Below are 21,030 nucleotides of genomic sequence, written 5' to 3'. Positions count from 1 at the left end.
ATTTTGAAGGAAAAAACGTTACATTGCCAGCTTGGATCTACCATCCCAACACAGATGCCAACAGCTATCTGTCCGTTGCATTAGTTCATGATGTCCAAAATCTATCAAAGATGATTATGATAGTATGTTGTTTCTGGGTCTTAAATTGTCCATCCATCTGCTCCCGCTTATCCGTGGTCGGGTCGCGGAGGTAGCAGTTCCAGCAGAGAGCCCCAAACTTTCCTTTCCCTGGCCACATCAACCAGCTCTGACTGGGGGATCCCAAGGCGCTCCCAGGCCAGCGAAGAGATATAATCCCTCCACCTGGTCCTAGGTCTACCCCTCGGTCTCCTCCCAGCTGGACGTGCCTGGAACACCTCCCTAGGGAGGCGCCCAGGTGGCATCCTTACTAGGTGCCCAAACCACCTCAACTGGCTCCTTTCCACGCGAAGGAGGAGCGGTTCAACTCCGAGTCCCTCCCGGATGACTGAACTTCTCACCTTATCCCTAAGGGAGACGCCAGCCACCCTGCGGAGAAAACCCATCTCGGCCGCTTGTATCTGTAGGAACGAAAATGGCCCGGAAGACAGAGAGCTTTGCCTTCTGGCTCAGCTCTCTTTTCGTCACAACGGTGCTGTAAAGCGACTGCAGTACCGCTCCGATTCTCCGGCCCATCTCACGCTCCATTGTTCCCTCACTCGAGAACAAGACCCTGAGATACTTGAACTCCTTCACTTGGGGTAAGGCCTCATTCCCTACTTGGAGTGGACAGACCATCGGTTTCCTGCTGAGAACCATGGCCTCAGATTTGGAGGTGCTGATCCTCATCCCAACCGCTTCACACTCGGTTGCGAACCGATCCAGTGAGTGCTGAAGGTCGCAGACCGATGAAGCCATTAGAACCACATCATCTGCAAAAAGCAGTGGTGCAATCCTTAGTCCACCGAACTGCAGACCCCTCCCCCACGACTACGCCTCGAAATCCTATCCATGTATATTACAAACAGGATTGGTGACAAAGCGCAGCCCTGGCGGAGGCCAACCCTCACCGGAAATGGGTCCGACTTACTGCCGAGGACCCGGACACAGATCTTGCTTTGGGAGTACAGAGATTGGATGGCCCTGAGTAGAGACCCCCTCACCCCATACTCCTGCAGCACCTCCCACAGTAACTCCCTGGGAACCCGGCCATACGCCTTCTCCAAATCTACAAAACACATGTAGACCGGATAAGCCTACTCCCAGGCCCCCTCCAGGATCCTTGCGAGAGTAAAAAGCTGATCCGTCGTTCCACGACCAGGACGGAATCCGCATTGTTCCTCCTCAATCTGAGGTTCGACAAACGGCCTGACCCTCCTTTCGAGTGCCTTCGAGTAAACTTTCCCGGGGAGGCTGAGTAGTGTGATGCCTCTATAATTGGCACACACCCTTTGATCCCCCTTTTTGAAAAGGGGAACCACCACCCCGGTCTGCCACTCCTTCGGTACTGTTTCCGACTTCCACGCAATGTTGACCTCCCCCCGGGAGATTGGTGTTGATCCCCCGTCATACTCCAGCTCTGCTTCTACCATAGAGGGCGGAGTTGTCGGGTTCAGGAGTTCCTCAAAGTGTTCCTTCCAACGCCCTAACACTCCATCAGTTGAGGTCAACAGCGTCCCATCCTTACTGTACACAGCTTGGATGGTTCCCTGCTTCCCCCTCCTGAGGTGTCGGACAGTTTTCCAGAACAACTTTGGTGCCGCCCGAAAGTCCTTTTCCATGTCTTCTCCAAACTTCTCCCACACCGGCTGCTTTGCCTCGGCCACGGCTGAGGCTGCTGCCCTTCGGGCCTGTCGGTACCTTGCAACTGCCTCGGGAGTCCCCCGGGATAACAAACCCCTGAAGGCCTCCTTCTTCAGTCGGACGGCTTCCCTGACCAAGTGTCCACCAAGAGGTTCGAGGGTTACCGCCCCTTGAGGCATCTAAGACCTTGAGACCACAGCTCCCCGTCGCGGCTTCAGCAATAGAGGCTTTGAACACCGCCCACTCTGGTTCAATGTCCCCAGCCTCCACAGGGATGCCCGAAAAGCTCCGCCGGAGGTGTGAGTTGAAGGCCTCCTGAACTTGAGCCTCCTCCAGACGTTCCCAGTTCACCCGCACTACACGTTTGGGCTTACCAGGTCTGTCCAGAGGCTTCCCCCGCCACTCGACCCAACTCACCACCAGATGGTGATCAGTTGACAGCTCCGCCCCTCTCTTTACCCGAGTGTCGAAAACATACGGCCTCAGGTCCGATGATACGATAACGAAAACTCCAACAAAGAAGCACCCAACCGGGGGCTTGTGAGTATCCCCACACCCGCCCGGCGCCTCACACCTTGGGAAACTCCGGAGAAGAATAGAGTCCAACCACTATCCAGAAGTAAGGTTCCAGAGCCGTCGCTGTGCGTAGAGGTGAACCCAACCAGATCCAACTGGTAACGCTCCACCTCCCGCACAAGCTCCGGCTCCTTCCCCCCCAGAGAGGTGGGGAAGGAGTCCTTATCTGACTGCAAAGTATAGTTTCTCCACTGCAGTCATAACACACGGAGAGATAGCATCTGTGACCTGATTAAATTGATCCCACCTTGCAAAGTAAAGCGGTCTGGTCAATAGGGAAAACTAAAGAAAATGAAATGATTTGCCATATATTCATATGCTGTGCACATATCTTAGAGAAGTTTGGTCTCTCAAATGTACCACTTTAATCTCAGGAAATATATCAACAATCCATCTCTCCTAAATGTAAGGCATTTATCTCGGCAATACCTTTTTTTATTCTTTGAGGAATATTAACCCCAGTATGGACAGGAGACATGATTACAGCGACCAAAGACTGCATCAATATAGGCATTTTGGATAGTTTTAAGGCAAACTTCAAAACATGTAAACCTAATGACTTTTACTGACGTTCATGCATTGATAGAATTTGATGTAGAAAATGTTGTTCAACTAACAGTACACATAAAGAAATATTTGAAATTGCAATAAATATAGAAAAATGGGTGAGTTTTTGAGAACCTTGAAGCAGGGGCATTGGCAATTTTCTTGATATCTGACAAATATGACTGTAGATGCATGTAATGTTGGATATGGCTTGACCTACACTTGCCATGATGTATACATATTGATATTACAGTTTGTTTGTCATTCAAAAGGCACGGTTTGTCCTGCTTTGCTGTTGATTTGAATCCGCTGTGAGTAGGTTATTAGTGTATCTGTTGGGTCAGCAGATCAGACACTCTGCAGACTTTGAGGTCAACCTGTGTAAAGCCCCTCAGCCACATCACAGAACTCCCTCTGCTGTACGACTTCAGATGTATTTCTATCAATGCTTTCACTGTGCCACATGTTTACATTCACCACACATGAATACTCATGGTGGATGCAGGCCAGCACACCACAGCTGAAGGTATTGCAGACATTCTTTTGAAAAGAGGGATTTGAAAGGCTCAGTTCACATACAACGTTTTATACACCCTGCAGTGACACATTCCCCTGATTGTTTATATTTGTTTGACTAGAATCTTTTTCCACTCATGCATCTGTTTTAGATCTCCAAAATAATATGAAATGGCATTGAGGCAAAAGCTTAATGTACATTCTTTTTAAGTAGCGTCATAATCTGTATGTAATTGATGCTCTGCTGGGCTAGAACTAAAGTGTTTAAGAAAGAGTTGTCACAGAGTCACATGTATTGTGGTTTCAGCTATAGATCAAAATCTTAGAGAGAACACATACTGTATTTGCTTACTTGCCGAGAGTTCAATTCACTTCTTGCAAATTAATTTAGGCTTCAAAAATGATATTCAGGAAGTAGCACAAACGTTTGTTTGCCATGGATCCCATTTTCTGCAGTATTCCAAAGTCCAATGGAAAAATCCCATTGGCTTTTTGACAAGGGAGCTGGCATGATGCTAACTGGGGTTGTTAAAATACCTCATCCCTGCAGGATTCTTTAGATCGAGATATAGTCTGTGGGAATGTTTTAATCCGTCCGAAGCAGCAGAGTTACAGTAAAGCTGCCCAGCACACTGCCCAGAAACAGGATTATTTGAAATTCAGCACATTTGAGGTTTAGGGCCCCACTTGATCACACCGCTCCTTCAGAAGAGCTGCACAGCAGAGTCTGTGTGTGGCACAACAGGAGGCTGAACTAATGCTGATGCAAGTGTGTGTTCTAGCCACATGCCACATCTGGCCCCTCAGGCACCAAGAAATAAATCTCCAACGTGAGTCCCTGAATCTGTGACTACTGGTGGAATATGCTGTGACAGGTTTATTTCTATGGATCAAATCAAATGTTGTTGTTATCTTTCTTACCCATTTTCTCACATTATCTTAAGCCAAAGTTGCAACATGATATAATATCATACTGAAATTATATCAGTATTACTCATCTTCAGGTTCAATCCTGTTGTGTGTGTTTCTACTGTTTACATGCTTTGATTTAAACATAATTTTGCTCATATCGTGTCAATATTGCCGTATCTGAAAAAACTCCAGTCTCCTCTGATTGGTCAGTGTTTCTGGTTCTTCTGCATTTGTGCTTTCTGCATTTCTGTAGCGTCATGCAACACATTTCAAGTAAAATGATGACATCACAGGAAGTTAAAATTATGGAAGTTTTGGCGGCTTGTCTAAAGGAACAGTTTCTGGGCTTTGTGCATTTTTCCGTGGGTTCAGCATTTTCATACTCAACCAGTAGCCAGTGATGGAAGGAGTGCTCAAATTCTTTACTAAGTTAAAGTAGTAATACCACAGTTTAAATATACCCTATTGCAAAGTTATACGTTTAAAATGTTACTTTAATGAAAGTACAGAGGTATTATCAGCACGTAAGTATAAAAAGTAAAAGTACTTATTGTGCAGAGGGGCTGTTTTAAAAGTTTGTATTATTAGAGAGTATTATTATTAGTTTTTTGGTTGTAATAAATACATTTTTGATATTTTAATTAACTTTTGGACACTTGGTGTACTACTGAGTAGATTAGTAGTATTTATATTTATCATTTAAACACTTAATGCTATTTATGTTCAAAGTAAGTAACTATGAATTTGAAATGAATGTTATGGAGTCAAAAGTACAATATGTAGTGGAGTAGAAATATAAAGTGGCAGAAAACTGAAATACTCAAGTAAATAATACTACTTCTAAATTATACTTGAGAACAGTACTTGAGTAAATGTACTTTCCAACACTGCCGGTAGCACATAGACCTGCTCCATTATTAAATAAGACATAGAAATCTCACTTTTTACAGTACAATGCAGCTTTTATGATCCAGTTACAAAAGGACATTGTTCACATTGCATGGTGATGAAAATCATTTAGAGCCAGATAAAAAGCATAGATAGTGTTTAGGCAAGCAGTGTGACAAGATGTTGAAGAGAGTTCAGAAGAAGGACACATAAATGAAAGACAGTGATTTCATGTGTATCTATGAAATGTATCTTTCCACTATTCAAACATAAAAGAGGAGTGTGTAACAGCTCGGATCAAGTGCTGTCCTGTTCTACTGTGCGTTAGTGCCGCCTTTAAATCACTTAGCCGTGTTGACGTCTTTTACAGCTAGTTACGCAATGTATGGAGCTCTATAGAAGCCTCTGGCGTCACACACCGTCCCTGCAGACGCTGTGACGCAGCCCTCCCTTCTGTGTCCACTCATGCCTTGCGGGTGCAGCTGAGGACTTAAATACTACAGCTGTGTTGACAAGAGAGCCACGACATGGAGTGTTCTGGAACAATGAGAGGACGGGTCAAGAGACCAGAGCAGTTTCTGTCGAGCAGTCTGCAGAAAGTGCAGCTGAGGTCTCAATGTCATGCTCTCTCTCTGCAGCTATGCATTGTGTGTGTACAGGGTTGGGGGGGTTACTTAAAAAAGGTAAGCCGTTACCTAATGTACTTTCTGTTACTTTCCATTACAACAATATCAAATGCAATGTGAATGAATACAAGACAAAATTAAAATGAATACAATGACCCTAGAAAAAGAAGAGACCAAGATATCTAGGATCAAAAATGATTTTGTTTATGAATGAAGCATATTCAGGCAGCAGCCTACACACCAACACTGAATCACATGAGCACATACTACAGTTTAAAAAAGCAGAAATAAAATCTGAACTGACATAAAATGCTCCGTTTTAGTTTAATACACACAGTTCAGCTCACACACACTATTTTATGAACATAGGTTCACCTGCTGAATTAAAAACAGAACAAAAGAAGCAAAGAAAGTGAAAACCATAAAGCAGATTCAGATCTTTTTAGGTTTTAGTAACACTGTAATCCTGATAGTGATCCCATTTTTTTTCAGAAATGTAACAGTAATCAGATTTTTGATGTAACTGGAAGGGATTACAGTTACCTTTTTTTGCATCGTGATTACGTTATCCCATTACTTGTAATCCGTTACTCCCATAGCATGTGTGTGTACATGAAGCTTCCTTTTGTGAAGACCCCACCCCATATTTAATCATGTATACTGTAGAGGGGAACTGGCTATACTGCTTCCTGTGTAGGAAGCGGAAGGGAGTGGGTGGGGGAGGGGGGCGTGGGGGGATTAGAGGGGTGCACGGCCTCGTCTCCCCTCTGTATCTGGTTCTGTTGTCCATATTTCATCTGCCTTCCATTTCAGCGTGTCCCCCTCCTCTGTAATATCCTGCACAGAGCAAACAGGCCACATGTCAAATATTATGTCCGTCAGTCCCACAGAGCCATTTACTGCCGTGTGTTCTTTATTCATTCCAGGAACAAGGGCTGCAAGTTATCAGGGCTGAACAATTGTTGAGTACACAGAGAACATCTCCTTTATTGCTAAACTGCACACAATGTGTTCTCAAAATTGGACACACAATGTTCTTCTTTTCTTCAAATAATTAACGTTTTTGCAGTAAACAGTAAAGACACATTTTGTTTCGCCTGCTTCCCCTTTGCTCTGCACTGCAGTTGGCTGGACTGGAAGGTAGAACGTTACAACAGTGCAGACACTCAAAGTAACTCAGGGAGTGATGTAATGAGCCAGTAAAAGCAAACCATTGTATCCTGGAAGTGGGAATTGTGAAACAGGATTCGGTTAGGTTGGGCCACAGCGTTTACGCACATTGACTCAATTCTAGATTAAATCAACTGTCACTCCTGGGAAGTTGCACAGCCGTGGATGTGTGCAGTAACATCTTAGTAACCTCATTTATCATCATTTCTGCAACATTGTGCAAAGCTCGTCCTTGAAATCAAGCTTTGATTTGTGTAATTGTTCCAGGGATGGTGATATCAGTCCATCAGTCTTTCCCCCATTTTTAAGAAATGAAATGTCTAACAAATATAACATGGATTTCCTTGAAGCTTTGTAAAGACATTCGAGGTGCCCAGAGGATAAATGGTATAATAGCAGGAGCTGAAGTTTTCTGTAGCATCACCAGCTTGCACAACATTTAGTACGGACATCGATGTCCCACACAGGGACAACTCTTCCGTTCCAGTCCGGGTTGCAGGGCCGAATTCACCATATACATTGGGGGGGGGGGACATCCCCCCCAATATTCAGATATGCTCAAAATGTCCCCCCCAATATATAGCCTAACTGATATAAAAAAAAAAAATGACTATGACTTTTTTATTTTGGCTGTTTGTATACTTGAAAATCTTTATTTTCTGTTATTATGAACTTCTCCAAAATGATTTTTTTTTTTTCACATGTAAATTGGTTCCGCCTTTGTTTGTTATGCATACCTTTATTTTGTACCCGGGGGGTGTATTTCGCTGTCGCACGTCCGAGTCCAGCTTCAGTTAGCGTTGATGCTCCAAGCAGGTCAGTTTTAATTTGCCCTCCATCAGTTCTGGTATCTTTTTCTAGTTAGCCCTAAACTAATCTATATTATTTTATTTCGTAATGGTAATGTTAATGAACCCTCCGGTTTAGCTTCTTTGTGTAAATAACTTGTAGTTCTGATGTTAAAACCGAACTTTTCAGGAATAGTAGCGAGGGGAGTGATTTGTAAAATATCCATAAAAAAAAAGTAAATCTGTTTACAGTTCTGTTTCATATGGGTGTTGAGAGTTGTATCCATAGATCTCTTCATGTTGCTCTCAAAGTGCACCAGATTGATGCTTTTAACTTCAACATTTAAAAATGGGAGCATGCCCCCAGACCCCCCCAGAGGAGGTTAGGTCCTCCACCTGCCCACACCCCCCGTCAAATTGTCCCACCCACATTGTGGATGCTTCCTACGCCCATGCCTGAGACACAGTTTCGTGAATATTGTTGTTTTTTGCCCCAAGGTTTTAAAGTATCCCATGTGTTAGTGAATTTTTATATATTTTCCTTTAGAATGGCAGGAAATTAGTATTCAAATGTTGATTGAATTTGTGGTCCCCCCCAATGTAGTTACGGCCTTGCCGGGTTGCATTTGGGTCCAAAAATACTTTTTACATTGGGAATGGGGCGTCTGTAAATCAGCTTATCATTTTTGAAGTTGCAAAATAAACTACCCAATATGAACTTCTATAGCCCTTATTTGAATCATTAGGGTCTAAAAGTTGTAAAATCAGCCAAATGCAGAGTTATTTTCCAATCTATTAATTTGACTGAGCCTGGAGGTGAAGCTTACGGAAAACCTTAAGTGACCATGCCCATGCCCTGTGTCCAGTTATTTTTAAACAGCCATGGCTACACCTGATTGGCTATTTTTGATAAATAGCTAATGTTAGTATACAAACATACTTAACTACATGGTTAGGTTTAGAAATAAAACATCGGTTTGTCTTTAAAAAGGTATGTGACATGAATTTTTGGTTTCACACAGGACACAAACCGTGCCTTTGTCCCATCCATCCACTTCAACCTCCACCCTTTGCAGACTGGTGAGAAATAATAAATATATGATATTTCAGAAACCAATGTAATCTGTGAGAAAAAGTATTATTCTAGATCCGGCTTAATAAATAGTATGGTGCAATCATTTGCACTTTTAAAATGGGACGGATAACAAACAGCTTTTAAGATAAAGCGATCTAAGTATCTTGTCTTTTGTTAGTAAGTGAACTTAGTTGCTGATAGGTTCAAATGATGTTGGTGACTTGTATAAAGGCAGTGATAGTCTCAGCAGCATGACCTGTGTGCTTCTTTAATCCCACAGGAACTTGTTGCCAGGAATCTTTGGAATAGATTTATAACACTGGATTTGTCACTTTCACTTTTCACAGCATCTCCAAACCAATAAATGTAACACAGTAAATGTATTTTGTTTTTGTTCTGAACCAGGTTTGAGCACGGCTGTCCAAAGGCTGCGATGTCTTCAGGAATGCAGAGCTCCAGCAGCATGGCTCAGGCCAGGCGGGTGGTGCAGCAGCTGAGGATGGAGGCCAGCTTCGAGAGGATAAAGGTGCCTTTCTATTCTTTCACACCACTCTGCTTCTACTCCTATACCGATGTGACCGATCCACGCAAATGCTCTACAACGGCCCAACACCCTTAGATTAGGAGAAACGTGCTGCACTTTCATAAACTATGTAAACATACAAACACAAATGTGCAAAAACTAAAAAGAAATGTTAGCTATCTATCTGCAAGATCTGCAATAACATTGGAGGAATCATGCAATACCATTGTTAAAATAAGCCAATAAACCTAACATTTTAAATATGTTTCCAATGACAGAGACAGTCGGCCAACTTTATAACCTTCCTGTTCCAGTTGTGTGCATCACTTTGTACTGTCCCCTGGTTTCGGATGTGTTTTGAGCTTCTTGCAGCATTTTGTATTTGCAGCGTTTTGTTTATGCAGCGCTTTTAGTAAATGAGGCGCATGCTTCGTCAAGTCGGTGAAGATGTTTCTTCATGTACATGTGTTTTGGCACATTTGTTTATTTTTGTATTTGTATCTTTACTGAAATGCAACGTGTTTCTACAAACAGAAGTGTGTTGGGCTGTTGTAACGCGTTTGCACCTGTTGGCCACCGTACCTCTGTCAATGTAAATCAGTGTGTCGATTGATTTCTTCACAGGTGTCCAAGGCTTCATCTGACCTGATGCGTTACTGTGGAGAACATGCCAAGAACGACCCGCTGCTTATGGGCATCCCCACCTCAGAAAACCCTTTCAAGGACAAGAAGCCTTGCACTGTTTTGTAGAACAACTTTCTCTGCCTTCCTTTTGATTCTTATGTGGTAAAACATATGTTAGATTCACAACTTAATCTAAGGCCAGTGTCCCCCCCCCCTCTTCCCATTCCTAGTTTAAAGGATGTGTTCCTGTTTGCCTTGCAGTCACATGACAGTTTCAGCAAAGAGCAGGCAGCAGTCCGAAGCTGTGGCATTGGATGACAGAGTTTCTGCCTCTCTAATTATCACAGCGTGCAGAAACAAGCCCCCTCAATCATTGGACCAATCAGATTTAGCCGTTCAGCTTTCACCTCTGACTCTGGTCAGGCTCTCTTCAGGAAACAGTTGTGTAGGTTGTGTTCTGCTGATAATAGCAGCCCAGATAATGATATCCTGTCACCGGACCAGCAATCTGTGCTGTCCATCACATGAGAGCAAATAGTAACAGTGGAGGTCCAGTGCCCCTAATGTACATTTCTTTTTTCATCTTGTCACATTCAGAATAATAATAGGGTTTAAAATGAGATTGTTCTCTGTTCTCTTTAAGCACAGACAGAGCAATCAAATTGTTGACATGTATAATTTAACAGTTCACTTAAAATGTTTATTTTATTACTTCATTTTAGGTATACATAAGAGCAACCTATCCGGGTACTTTCCGTCTTTATCATGGCCCCGCCCCTTTTTGGGTAAAAATCTGTTTTATCAATTGACTGGCGGTAAATACAAATTCTGAGGTCTTCGCCATTCAGATAAAAAAAATGTAACAATAATATGCAATTCAGATCTACAAGGTGCCCAATTATGATGGTCAGTCATACACAATGTAATTGGAGGTCTGTGATTGGCGCTCTACATGTAATACATTGACTTTTAGCATTACAAATGTTCACCTTGATGATTGACGTTAACCTTACACAGACAAACTGACCGACTGGCTCCCATTGGTTGGGATTTTATTCCTCTCTCTGGATGGCCTGAACACACAGATCTCTTAATTCTCTCCATTTTCTCTACGTAAAAGTAAAGAAAATCGGAAATGTTTGTCTTTTTTGTTGTTTGACTTGCAATACACAACACAGCTTTTAGGCATGATAAAACAATTTGATCCCCTTGGCGCTGATTCTTTATTTTCACCGAAAAGCGGGCGGGCCATCATTTTGCCAGGCAGTAACATGGTGCTGCTCGCATCTATTAAGAATTGTTTTCGCCAGATCTAGGATAAAGTAGCTTCTATAGTCCTTTCTGCCTGCATTTACATTATACTGTAGACTTTCAATAACTACTTCAATTAAATGTAATACGAATGTGATGTCCAAATTGTCTAAGTCTAAGTGTTTCTTTTTTTTTTATTGGCCTTAAAAATGAATACAAAACTCAGTCCAACTATCTGTAATGTTCAAATCTGTAAAGCTAAAATAATGGGATGAACTTTTGAGATCATTGTACATTGTGCATGACCCTTTTTAAGAGGTACTCCTTGAATTATATATTTGATTATGATTGCTGGAAAAAGGACCAATCTGTGCCATCTTACCAGATATAAATATATAAACTTTTCTAAGGTCACTATGTTCTATCTGCAGGCTTATTGCTTTATTACTCAGGCACTTAGAGACCTGCTGACTGTTATACTCTTGAGTTTAAAAACATTCCATTTACACACGTGCTTTACTTTTGACTTGTATTAGGTTTTATTGTATGAGAGGACAGTGTGTAGCTGTGACTGTGATGTCTGTTTTGGTGCTAAAGCACAATATAAGCAGCTAATTAAACTACCATTTTTCCAGCATGGGACTTGATAATGAAACTACCTTTTAGTCACATAAGTGCAGTTTTCTAATACTGTGAATAAGGAGAAGGGAGTATATGTTTCCATAGGCTGTGTATGAAATGTAATTTTAGAATGACTCATGTTCAATAATGAATGGCCTTGAGATATACAGTATATCCCATACATCCATAACTATTGTGGCGCAGTGTGTATGTATGAGCCACAGTATGTGCCTTGTAAAGTTGTTAATGTACTGATTTGACAGATTCAGTCAACCTTTTTGAATGAACACTTATGTGTTGTTTTGTTGTTAATGGTGTATTTGGTTGATTTTTACTATAGAATAGGAATGTGTGTTTTAAGTAGAGCAACAATATTTGTGGTTTCTCACAGTGTGTGCATCATGTTCTGCCTTTACCTGTTTGTGGTAAAAAAATAAACCTATGGAAAACAAGTCATTCCTATTAGCGTTAATTTTTTCAACTAATTAAATAAATTACATTGTAAATTAAAACTGTTCTAGTTACGTTCTGAGTTCCAAAGATAATTAGTTATACATTTGTTTTGTGTGTAGATCGGAAGCATTTAACAGTTTGTATGTGACATACCCATTTGTATAAACCAATTGACAGTTATCAAAATGTTGAAGGTACAGAAGATTATAAGGATCAGAGACAAATGTTGAAGAAGCCCTATTCTGCTTTTTGGGGGTTTCCCTTCCCTGTAGTGTGTTCTATACTGTAGGTTTCTGTGCATGTAAATGGTCTACGAAGGATACCTGTGTTCCCTCCAGAGGGAGTTTCTCTCCCACACACTCCCCCCCTGGAACATCTCCAGGACTCCTTTGATTACTGCCGTAACATAGTGACATCACTATGTCACACTCACACTTCTATTGGCTAGCGCTCCATCACATTGTACTGGACATCTCTAAGCAGTTGACCAATCACAACAGAGCCGGCCAGCTAACCAATCAGAGCAGACTGGGCTCTGGTTTCAGACAGAGGGTGAAAAGAGGTGCTATGAGAACAATAAAGAGCTTTTTGAACATTAAAGCATGGAGACATGTCCCAGTAGAGACACTACATACTGATATACACCTGAACATCAGCAGGAGAGGACTCTTTAAAGTAGAGACACTACATACTGATATACACCTGAACATCAGCAGGAGAGGACTCTTTAAAGTAGAGACACTACATACTGATATACACCTGAACATCAGCAGGAGAGGACTCTTTAAAGTAGAGACACTACATACTGATATACACCTGAACATCAGCAGGAGAGGACTCTTTAAAGTAGAGACACTACATACTGATATGATGCTTTTATAATATGCTGATTGAAAGTCAAGTCAAAGTCAACTTTAATGTCAATCTTACTCAGTTTGTGTTTACAGACAGAGAGATTGAAATGACGTTTCCAACAATCCCGAATATAAAATTATACAATATACAGATATGTATACAAATATGTATAAAATATGTATATCCTATATACACAATCAACAGACACATTTACACATATGCACACATTAAGAAAAATAAACAATCAATATATACAAAATAACAGTCACTTCAATAAAATGAAACTCATTGGCATTTTGTTTTGTTTGACTGTTAGTACAGGGCCTTCTTGTTGTTCTCGTTACATTAATCTTCACTAATGAGTACAGAGTCCCTTTGGCTTGACTTCCTGTCCGTGTTCTCACAGGAAAAACTAGATATTCACAGTATGAATGCTGCTGGTGTTTATGACATAGTTAGTTGAGGGAAGAAACACGTACCCTGAGATACCTATTGATCCAAACTTGATGCAAACAGGTCAAGACAAGAGGAGGAGTGTTTATTATTCGATCAGGATCCTGTAAACATTCTTGTTTGCTCTTATTTCTGTACACACAGGTTTGTCTCTGTGCCCCTGGGCAGCCTGTTCTCTCAGGTGTGATGTTTCATCCACAATCAGGTCAGGCCATATTGTTTGGCCCACATTGATGCAATCCTCACTCGAGACAGATGATGAATAGCAAGGCTTTGTAGCAGTGATTGTATTACCTGTCAGAGCAGAGGAGAAGCTCAGGGATAAGCCCAGTATCTCTGATATCTCACTTACTTACTGCCCCCCCCCCTCCCTGTGTGACCTTAAGGCTGTGATCATGAAAGAAATGTGGTTAAATTGGCCCCAGGTTTCATTTCACTCTCATCCCACTCACCCCTTACCTAAGATAACCAAATGTCAGACTTTACTTTGGCTTTATTTCCTGTCTCATCAGTGTGCTCTTGTTTCAGATGTGCAGATTTTAAAATGTTCCAAAGAACAGTAATGGAAGAAAAGGTATTACACCACACAGGGAAAATACTGCACTGCAAGTTAAAGGCCAGCATTTTAAACCTTACTTAAAGGTGGGGTATGTAATTTATTTCAGAAACACTTTTTGTTATATTCCATGGAATGCTCTTAACATCCCGATAGCAATGAATACATTAAATGCATTGACAATAAATACATAAAAAAATATCATCTGTGGAAGCCGTAATACTGTAAAAAGCACGACCAATCATCTGAGCCGGCCCGGCTAAAATAACTGGATGGCCTACCTGCCTGTCAGCCTTCCATCTGTGCACAAACTTATCTCGTGCCCTCATTGGTCATGTGCGCGTTCGTGTGTGTTGGAGGAGGGGCTCTGTAAGGAAGTCTGAAGGAAGGGGCAGATTTATTTCGGCTGCGTACTTTCAAATTCTAGCGCACTCAAGCTGGTTTCTCCATTCTTACATACCCTACCTTTAAGTAAAATATGTAATTATTTCCTCCAGCACAGCTATTATATATGATGGATTAATATTACTGCTGCTTTAATGTGCTGCATGAGCATGACACTGCTGTAAGACGGCAGTAGGCTACTCAGAGAAAACTTTACCCATCAGTTAATCAGCAACATTTAAATACAAATCCTTACCATGTATGGAGATGTGGGGTTTACACTGGACAGGAAAGGTATGAAGGATTGTTATCTGAAAAGTCTTTAAAGCTGTCGGACTAATGAAAAGAACATGTTGTCCTCTGATACGGGGTAAAGTTGCAAAAGTGGAAATATTCAAATAAATTACAAGAAGCTAAGTAAAGTATTTGAGTAAATGTACTTGTATTCTAGAAGAGGCAACATCAGTTCAGTGGAGTGTAGATCTGCATGTTTCTGCTCTGTGAACATTCTATTACATTTGACTGCTCCCTTTAACTTCAGATCATTTAACGCATCTCTGCAGCCACTCTGTCAAACCCCCCCGCTCTCCTCCAGTCTCCCAGTCACTCCTGCACCCCCCTCCCCATCTGCCCCAGGACCCTCAGAGAGGTTAGTCAGTGGTAGAATTAAAAAAAGTATATTTGATACTACAATATTGAGGTACTTTACCTAAGTATCTTTTAATCTTACTTTTAACGGACAGATTTACTTACTTTGCAGATTCTGATTCAAGATTCAAAGTTTCATTGTCATGTGCTCAGCAGCTACAGTAGCTATGACAATGAAAAACTGAAGTCAGGCGCCTCCAACAATGCGCCAGCTTATACAAAATATAAATCAATAATAAATAGTAAATAAACATTGACATATAATTAAAGGTTAAGATATCCAGCAGCAGTATATAAAGTAATTACAATTAGCTCCACCTTTAACCGTTGTGATAAACACATTAGTGATCATAATCCAGATATTTCATATGATTCTGAAATGGGCCATTATGCTAACAAGTACTTTTGGTACCCTATGTATCATTTACTTCTAATACTTTTGTACTTTTATACTTACCTAACATTTTGAATGCGTGTAACACAGTATTTGTACAAGTTATTGTTGCTACTTTTACTCAAGTATGAAATCAGAGCACTTCTTCACCTCTGGTGTCAGTGCCCCCCCCCCCCCTGCACTCTGCCTCTCTGCAGCACTGTGCACGCTGCCTGTTAATTACAAGTGTTACTATTGTCTGTGTGTGAGTGGTCAGGGGAACGCCTCTATTCACAGAGCTATTTTCTGCCATGAAGCTAAAGCACTGTACAGCTCTAGCAATGGACACCTGAATAGCCCTGACTCATGCCCCCATTGTGCTGGGACCCTCTGTGTGCAGAGGCTTTGTCCCTCCCCATTACGCAAGCACCAATTATTTCTGGTTGTCTCTTTTTGCAGTCTGAAATGAGTCTTTAACGTGATTTATTTTTTTCGGTCTTTCCTCTCTGCTATTTTTAGCCCACTCAGCAGTAAATGTAGCTCTGATGCGTAGCTGCAGGAGGTTGGAAAGAAGGAGCCGTCACGATAAGTCCCATTCTCTATATGAGCAGAAGGTCACATTTGACTGGAGTTCCCATGTAGGAGCAAAGTCCGTTTCCTGGCTGTAAAGTTATTAAGTTTGCTCAAGTACCATTTTGTTTCACTTTTTGTTCATTTATACTTCTACATTTCCGAGAACAATAGTTCTTTTTTTACCTCTTTACATAAGTTATTTTGCAAATTTAGATCAATACAAATATAATCAATAAATAAAATATGATGTAATATTACAGGCGAGCTGTAACACTCAAGTGACTAACATAACACATGAAACACTGAAATGGGTCATACTGTTGAAATGTTACTTTTGTTACTTAAAGTTCAGTATATCTTTAATCTAAGACTAATGTACTTTAGCAACATTTTGAATGTAGTATTTACTACCAACAGAGTATGTTCCTGTACTCTGGTATTGCAACCTTTTAGTAAAAAATAAGATTTAAGTACTTCTTCCACCACTGTCTGTAGCAGATTACGACCAGAAAAGATTACTATGTTAACTTGTTAATAAAATATTTGACAACATACAAAAATAAAAAAGTTGAGTTTCATTTTGAAGGACTATCCCAAAAACCCCAGATCTTTATGTTGTTTTCACTGGTGCTGCTGCAGGAAGCGTGAGGTATGTGTTGAGTTTCTACTCTAACCTGCACAGTGACATGCCGGGGCGAAATCCAAACCCTGTGGTGCAACATGCTGAGCTCAATGTGTTCCAGAGGCGTTCACTGCTCCTCAGGACACTGTGCAACTTCCTACAAGTACCTGGAAATCATGGAGGCAGAACCACCCTGTCAACTGTTGCTTGTTTGTTTATTTCATTCAAAGTAACAAGGCAGAATTCCATGAACAATAAATATAACTCATTAAATTAATAACACGTAAAAACATCAGTTAGTGGACAAGTGGGAACATTGCATTGCCCTTAAAATAATAATATTAATAATAAAGTGTGAAAACTTTCCCTTTAGAGTGATCAAAGTGACACGTCTTAAATACTATTAAATAAATGTGCTGTTAAACAAATGCGTGGATTTGGTCAAATTTTCATGAGGAATTCCTGGTTCCGAGCGCTCTGACTGCTCCAGTTCTTGGAGTCTTGTCAACTGAGGCTCTGTGTCTGCCCCCCCCCCCAGTCCTGCGTTTGTGCTCCCCACCACGTGTGCCTGTCAGCTCACACGGCTCAGCTTCCTGTAAAGGCTTCTTTCTCGGCAGAGAAAGGCGCAGTCATACGTTGGAAATCCTGGAACGCAGACTGCTGAGTCACTCCTCCTTGGCCCACGAGTTCACCATGACCCGAGAAATTAGTTGGAAAGTTTGGCTGACGCAAGTTCTTTTTTTTCCTGCCCCTCCCGCCTCTCTCTGGTTCTCTTTCCAACACAGACATCAACACAGGCCCTGTGCAGTTACTTTTCCCCCAATGCACACAATACATTCATATTCCACAGCGGGTTTCATCGGTCCGGCAGGTTGATAACAGGCACCCACTGGTCCAAACAGCGGCTCTCTCTGCAGAATCTGGTCACTTTGCTCAGCGCAGGATCCTTCCACAGGGACGACTGGGGATTCTGCAGGAGAAAGCACATGAAATTAAATGTTAAAACAGACTGCACAACTACTGCTAGCAACAGTTCCTTACAAGTATTAGCAATGATCTTAAAACTGGCTCAGGGCAAAACAACCCTGTTTCCAGTCTGAAGGGAAGTGAGCAACATGTAGTACTACAGTAAACAGATGTGAGTAATGACACTTACAGTAACTAGGACACAGTGCAGGTCCATGGGCTCCCCTCCAGGCTTCACTCCTCCCAGGATTTCTGCCAGGCGCCTCATGTTGCTCACCCGCAGGATGTTGATGTCATTCTCGCAGCAGAATGCCTGGATCAAGGTGAAGTGAATCTGGAGCGCCACATCCTCCTCGTCGTCTGTGGCCAGCAGACACAAGACCACATTGTCTGGATCTCTGCACGAGACAAAGGCAAGGCAGAGTTGTCAGGAAAAGGATATACAGCTCAGGTTTAAAGAAGAACAGTTAGCAGAGGGGAAGCTGCAGCATTTCTTTTTTGTTAACTTACGCATTTAGTGACTTTGCTGCCTCATAGACTCCAGCAGTGATGCAACCCTGAGGCAATGCAGAGCTCAGGACCTCCTCTAATGCTATAGCCACCGTTTCCATCCTGAGGAAATAGACATTACATGTATTTATTAAAAGATATCAGCCAGCAAACACATAAAACACAGTCAACGCAACAGCAGGGTTTCCCTTCCATTCAAGAGAGCCGTTAAGGGCACCACCTATGCAAAGTAAATGTAAAATGAATGTGTGGAGCAACGCTTTTCTGCAAGCTTTTAGTACACAGATATGTTAATAAAAGTTAGCGAAAAACATGTAAAATTGCATATTTTAATTAAAAAAAATGTTCTAGGGGGAAGACCCTGGACACCTTCACCAAATACCTGCAGCTGAGGTCTTACACATTAAAAAAGAAAGGAATAATAAGACTTTACTTTAAGGTTTGTCCAAGTTATCCATGTGTACATACTGAAAGGTGTTAAGACTTTACAATGTGAACATATCTGCGTCATACAAGTTTGACTCTGAATTACTGAGCATGTAGTGTTGACGCAAGCTAAAACAACATAAGTGAACGTGCGCTAACGTTAGCATAATTACTTAGGTTAACGCCAAAGATGCTATAGCTTAATTTAGCACGTTTAGTGACCGTTGCTCTTGTATTACCAGCAACCAATACTGAATATGAGACAACATGTGGATAAATGTCAGCCACAACTGACTGCATGAGGGTAAACTCAGTCAGTTAAATAAAACGGGTCCAGGTTATTGGTTAAGGTATTTGCATAGTGTTAAAAACGGAAGTTCACATCAAAGACAAGTTAGTACCAAGTCAAAAAACGAAGAGAAATGCAAAAAAGGTGCAAAGCAACACGAGCTTACCTATCTGAAGAATTATCTCCACCGGTTTCTTCAAAAGTCATATTGCACATCCGAGCGGTTTGGTGTGGTAAAATATCCAGAGCGGAGATAGAGTGCTTCTGTGTGCGGAGAGTCTCACCGTGTACATACATATGTGTGCCGGGCAGAGCGACGCTTCCAGCACTCACAGCGCTGCCCGGTGCTCATTTGCATAACGCCGTCCCATCGGTCACGTGCAACTCAGATTTCATTTTCACCTCCGTGTTAGGGAATATAGCGACATCCTGTGGCTGTGTTCAGGAATCACACCCAGATGTAGGAACCACATTCCAGTTAATCACAAAATAACTGTCATTTCAATTTGTATTCTGCCTTTGCGTATGCGATAAAGGCAATATAGCAGTTATAGTGCCTTCATTGGACCAACAAATACTAAGATAAGTCATAAAAAAAGGGGAAATTAGAAATCATTTTAAAAATGATTTAAAAAAAGTAGAACATATTGCAGTTTTTCAGGTAATTTGCTGATTGTTTACCAAACTGTTTATTAAATATAGCCTATATATTTATTTATTTTTCATTATGCATACACATTTTCTGTGTTCCTGTTTACAGGCCGTTAATACATTTGTAATATTGTCTAACACAAATAGTCTATCACTTCATTTTACATTTGATTTATGTTCATATTTTAGCCCTGTATTTGAAATTACACAAGTTTATATTTTTCTTATTTTTTATTAACTTGCGTGATCTTGTTTTTGAAATGCATATAAGCATTGTTGGATTGTCTTAAATCTAAGATTTTCAAAGCACTGGGAGAGGAGGAGCAAGAGGAAGAGCGCACATTTTAGTGGACTTATATTTAAATCTGCAAAGTAACTAGTAACTAAAGGTTATTGTTTTAGCTTATCCAGGTGTGGTATTTTTATTTTGCGAATGGACATTTGATATATTACTTCACATATTAGCTTTAGAATGTATCCCTTGGGACAACAACATCTTATTGCTAAAATATATAATACATGTTTTATTTATCTCTGTCTGTCCTACAGTTACACTGGTCAACATACACATTATGTATGTATTTATTTAGAGACATAACTGAAAGTATATTCTGTTGGTAACAAAGAAGTTGTGTCGAAACTACAGTGAGTTTCCATCCCTCTGTCCATGATTATGAGGAACAGCGCCTCTGGTGGATATGTAGGTCACAACACGTCGACCTCCAAGTTGTCCCCGCTGACTTGGAATCAGTTTCATCTTGCTCCACTGACGGAAAACCCCCTAAAACTGACCGGAGAGCAGCTCCATCTAACACCGACTCACCGCTGCATCTTCTACCGGCAACGTGGCAGCACTCAGCTCTGCAAAGTTTCCCTTTCCCACATGACACCTAGTACCTACTATCCGAGGATCCGTTAGTCACGTGGAAATAAAGCAGAAACAAGTATCTGTTTTCTGTCTCAGTGATCCTGAACATGGACGTGATCTCCTCTCCAGCAGCCGTCAGCTGTCAGCCTGCTCAGGGCGGGATCCTGTGTTTACTGTGCGGACATGAAGCGTTCTGCACACCCTTTCTCTGAGTGCTGTGCTTGTGTTTTGAAAGGTACGTTTTTTATTCATATGGTTGGGATACTTTATACTTTTTCGCACTGGCTCCTGTGTAGTAACAGTGTTGATGGCTCACGGCAGAGGTGACAGAAGTATTCAGATGCTTTACTTGAGTAAAAGTTCCAATACATTATGTCAAAAATATTTCATTACAAGCATTCAAAATGTCATCATGACAAGCATGCAAAATATTACTTAAAAGTACAACAGCCAGCAAAATGTACTTAAAGTATAATAAATAAAATAAATCATTGTGCAGAAAATTTGCCTTTATGTGTCTACATAG

The 21,030-nt window shown here is 41.3% G+C and overlaps 3 protein-coding genes across 3 annotated transcripts in view; 2 read left to right on the top strand and 1 right to left on the bottom strand.

The window, feature by feature from the left end:
- si:dkey-44g17.6 (guanine nucleotide-binding protein G(I)/G(S)/G(O) subunit gamma-12) overlaps positions 1 to 11,145 on the top strand; it is a 31,887-nt gene extending 20,742 nt beyond the window's left edge. Inside the window, exons 2-4 of the mRNA XM_034140712.1 lie at positions 8,806 to 8,863; positions 9,264 to 9,384; positions 10,006 to 11,145. Of these exons, the coding sequence (XP_033996603.1) occupies positions 8,806 to 8,863; positions 9,264 to 9,384; positions 10,006 to 10,131 (305 nt within the window). The 3' untranslated portion in view covers positions 10,132 to 11,145. The remainder of the gene's footprint in view (positions 1 to 8,805; positions 8,864 to 9,263; positions 9,385 to 10,005) is intronic.
- Positions 11,146 to 16,990: 5,845 nt separating this feature from the next.
- gadd45ab (growth arrest and DNA-damage-inducible, alpha, b) lies at positions 16,991 to 19,308 on the bottom strand. The gene is made up of 4 exons (XM_034140807.1): positions 19,152 to 19,308; positions 18,271 to 18,372; positions 17,951 to 18,158; positions 16,991 to 17,764 (listed from the first exon to the last, which is right to left on the bottom strand). The coding sequence occupies exons 1-4, from the start codon at positions 19,280 to 19,282 to the stop codon at positions 17,651 to 17,653; spliced, it is 555 nt and encodes a 184-aa protein (XP_033996698.1). The 5' UTR covers positions 19,283 to 19,308; the 3' UTR covers positions 16,991 to 17,650.
- A 1,168-nt stretch (positions 19,309 to 20,476) lies between these two features.
- sec16b (SEC16 homolog B, endoplasmic reticulum export factor) overlaps positions 20,477 to 21,030 on the top strand; it is a 31,257-nt gene continuing 30,703 nt past the window's right edge. Inside the window, exon 1 of the mRNA XM_034140806.1 lies at positions 20,477 to 20,739. The gene's annotated coding sequence lies outside the window, so the exon portion shown is untranslated. The remainder of the gene's footprint in view (positions 20,740 to 21,030) is intronic.

Source organism: Trematomus bernacchii, unplaced genomic scaffold (assembly GCF_902827165.1).
Source record: "Trematomus bernacchii unplaced genomic scaffold, fTreBer1.1, whole genome shotgun sequence".
NCBI classification, from domain to species: domain Eukaryota; kingdom Metazoa; phylum Chordata; class Actinopteri; order Perciformes; family Nototheniidae; genus Trematomus; species Trematomus bernacchii.
The sequence above is the reverse complement of the archived record's forward strand: the minus strand, read 5'-3'. Positions and strand labels throughout refer to the sequence as shown.

Excerpts from the sequence above, each read along its gene's own strand:
- gadd45ab (XM_034140807.1), bottom strand. The coding sequence starts at position 19,282 with ATGTATGTACACGGTGAGACTCTCCGCACACAGAAGCACTCTATCTCC. Across the intron at positions 18,159-18,270 it reads GCAGCAAAGTCACTAAATGC|AGATCCAGACAATGTGGTCT; the intron begins GTAAGTTAACAA and ends TGTCTCGTGCAG. Across the intron at positions 17,765-17,950 it reads TGCACTGTGTCCTAGTTACT|AATCCCCAGTCGTCCCTGTG; the intron begins GTAAGTGTCATT and ends TTTCTCCTGCAG.